The 3,521-nt window shown below is 49.8% G+C and overlaps 1 protein-coding gene across 1 annotated transcript; it reads left to right on the plus strand.

Moving 5' to 3' along the window:
* Window positions 1-839: 839 nt before the first annotated feature.
* Window positions 840-3,312, plus strand: cebpa (CCAAT enhancer binding protein alpha). Its single transcript, XM_080766312.1, has one exon. It carries the CDS (start codon window positions 1,167-1,169, stop codon window positions 2,187-2,189), a length of 1,023 nt encoding a protein of 340 aa, XP_080622438.1. The 5' UTR covers window positions 840-1,166; the 3' UTR covers window positions 2,190-3,312.
* Window positions 3,313-3,521: the final 209 nt, after the last annotated feature.

Consider the following 3,521-nt stretch of genomic DNA (forward strand, 5'->3'; position numbering starts at 1 on the left):
ATGCATGATCTGTGCGTTCACCGCGGGGGGTGACAGCACGGCAACACCACCACTCTCACGACGCAAAGGAACAGCAGCACGATCGGCGGTGTGATCGTGCGTAAAACTCCGCTATAATTACTCCCAAATAACGTTTTCCTGATAGAGAGCAGCAGGGCGCTGGTCTCAGCTGGAGAGAGAGAGAGAGAGAGATACGGACCCCTGGTCGCTTCTCAGACAGTATATCAATATATCACATTATTAGCTACCACTGCCAGCAATATGGCTATATATCTGCATGTCTGTCTCTGGTAATATAGCCTAATTGGAAGTCAATGCATTTAATCGGATTGTTCTATTTTCATGTTCTTGTTTTGTTTGTTTTCTGACATGCACTATAAACCACGTTATGTTACATAGGCTACAGCATATATCTAGGAGTAGGCTATAGTGATAATTGCCATTTTAATCGCTTTTTATAGTGACTGACCAAAGTCCATTTGACAAAGGGAGACAGATTGAATTGATTGAATCCACATTATAATACACACTAATACACTAATACACACTAATACACACCAATACACACTGCACTGATGTCTAATATATATGTTGCTTGCCTGCCTTAACGAAACATGTAAACCAAACCAACGAAAGGCTTCGTGATTCGTGACACTTATAACGGACCTAAATCTTATCACCACCGCTTGAATAATCTACACACGGGTTACCCCAAAAATGTCCACCTCTCCAGCGGTATTGGATTGGGTCTGACTGGGACCCCGCCCCCCCTCTCTCTCTCCACCCAGCCGGAGGTATAAATACAGCCGAGCCTGTTTGACAGCTGAGAGCGTCTTGCTTCTATCGCCACTTTATACCTTCCTATATCTACCCAACCAACTCACACTGAACTGAGCACACACAGCCCCGTGGCAGACAGGACAGGGATCAACTCATCTGACTGAGAAACCTGTTGCTTTTGCCGCTATTCATTCACGGCTGAACAGACTAGAGAGAGAGAGAGAGACTGGAACCCCGTGTCGTGTTCCTTGTCATTTTGTATTGTGTGACATTATCATTATTATATTTTTTAACCGTGCCAGAGCGGCTTCGCGCCCCGGGGCGGTATCGGCAGCAAGCTGGATTCCCGGAGCTCCTCACCATGCCTGGCGGGTTTTAGATACTCCATGGAGCACGCCAACCTGTACGAGGTCGCTCCTCGGCCGATGCTCACAAGCCTGTCCGCCCACAGCAACAACAACAACAACAACAGCAGCAACCAGCCCGGCTCGTACTGCTACAAGGACCCGGCGCTCGCCAACGACCTCGCCGACATCTGCGAGAACGAGAACTCCATCGACATCAGCGCCTACATCGACCCGGCCGCCTTCAACGACGAGTTCCTGGCCGACCTGTTCCACCACAGCGCCTCCAAGCAGGACAAGCTGAAGCTCATGAACGGAGAGTACGAGTCCTACTCGCCCCACCATGCCCACCACCACGGCGGGGTCTCCGGCGCGCAGCAGCAGCAGCCCGGAGGACAGGGCGGCGCGTACATGCACGCCAACAACGGCGGCTACCCCATGGACTCGTCCAAACTCGAACCCATTTACGAGCAGAACACGTCGAGTCGCATCAGACCCGTGGCCATCAAGCAGGAGCCCCGGGAAGACGACGAGATGGGGGGCCACTCTCTGCCGCCCACCTACCACCACCACCACCACCCGGCGCAGCACCACCTGCCGCACCTGCAGTACCAGATCGCGCACTGCGCCCAGACCACCATGCACCTCCAGCCGGGTCACCCCACCCCTCCGCCCACCCCGGTACCGAGTCCCCACCAACACCCGTCGCACCACAACAACGGGCTGCCCGGCACGCCGAGCCCGGGCGGAGCCTCCATGAAGATGATGGGTGGCGGCGACCGAGGAGACCGGGGAGACCGAGGAGACCGAGTCGGGAAGAAGAGGGTCGACAAGAACAGCCCCGAGTACCGCATGCGGCGGGAGAGGAACAACGTGGCGGTGCGCAAGAGCCGGGACAAGGCCAAGATGCGCAACGTGGAGACCCAGCACAAGGTGATCGAGCTCGCCTCGGACAACGAGAGGCTCCGCAAGCGGGTGGAACACCTGACCCGGGAGCTGGACACGTTACGGGGCATCTTCCGACAGCTGCCCGACGGGTCCTTCAAGCCCACCATGGGCAACTGACTGAGCGGTACCAGAACACCTGCCCGGAGCCACTGACTGGACTAAATATGCAGTATGAACTGTAAAACTGTAAGACTTTCTTCTGAAAAAGAAACAGACTTGTGAGCAGTGAGTTTATACATGGGGGACCGCGCTGGATCATTTACGGTTTGAATCTCAAGTGACATTTTCAGACTGTGAACCAGGTTTTGATATGCGGAATATATAGGAAAGGCCATGAAGGCAGCTGAGGTTTAAATACATGTGCCTTTTTTTTAAAACGACAAAAACTATAAGCTCGATCCTTCATTCATTCCAATCTCCGTCTCGGAACTGCGGGCTGTCTCTGTGGGGTTTGTGCCTTCTTGCCTAAAGACTGTGCGTCGGGCACGCAAAATAAACCACACACACACACACACACACACACACACACACACACACACACACACACACACACACACACACGCACACGCACACGCACACGCACACACACATATCTGACTCTGAGTGCAGCTATAAGGTTGGTACTAGAATCACTAGTCTTATGTGTTTTATTTTTCTAAGTTACCATCTCGATATCCCTCTCCTTAGATTTTGCGCATTGTCTTATAGAGCTATATATGAAAATGCAAAATGCACACTGCTTGCCCCATATTCTATGTTTATATATCTATTTATATAGTCTATATATATAGGCTATATATTTGTCTTTGCAAAGAAAAAAACCGCATGAATATCTTGCCATAATTGTTTGTCCACCAACATAAAAGTCCATATTCCAAGCTACAGTATACTGTTTGTGCGTGTGTGTGTGTGTGTGTGTGTGTGTGTGTGTGTGTGTGTGTGTGTGTGTGTGTGTGTGTGTGTGTGTGTGTGTGAGTGTGTGTGTGTGTGTGTGTGTGTGTGTGCGTGTGTGCGTGCGCGTGCGTGCTTGCATTCACAGCCAGGTCGAGGTGTGTGTTTAACCGAAACTATTATGCCAAAGTAAAAAGACTGGAATCTATACTGTGGTATATAGCTGCTTCATAAGCAGTTTATTGTATGCACTATTATGTCGTCAAAAGACGCGACCAAATGAAGCACATTGTATTTTTTAAAATAATTACCATGTGGGTACTGAATTAAAAGAATGCCTCTCATTGTACGACGCTTTCGCTTGCAGTCTATTTATGTAATGGATAAAAAAATGTGAAAAGGGTTCCTCTTCCTATGCAATGTCTTCTCATGCCATCCTGTGTTGATTTTCCTATTATTATTATTTTTAAGTCCGAGGTGCCCCCTCTCTCTTTCTCTCTCTGACAGCATGCCAACACCGTTATCTCAGTGCCTTTTTTAATCACAAATCCATCTAAA

This window comes from Protomyctophum bolini (assembly GCF_963924005.1).
Source record: "Protomyctophum bolini genome assembly, chromosome: 1".
Lineage (NCBI taxonomy): Eukaryota > Metazoa > Chordata > Actinopteri > Myctophiformes > Myctophidae > Protomyctophum > Protomyctophum bolini.

Coding starts and splice junctions, on each gene's coding strand:
- cebpa (XM_080766312.1), top strand. CDS start 1,167: ATGGAGCACGCCAACCTGTACGAGGTCGCTCCTCGGCCGATGCTCACA.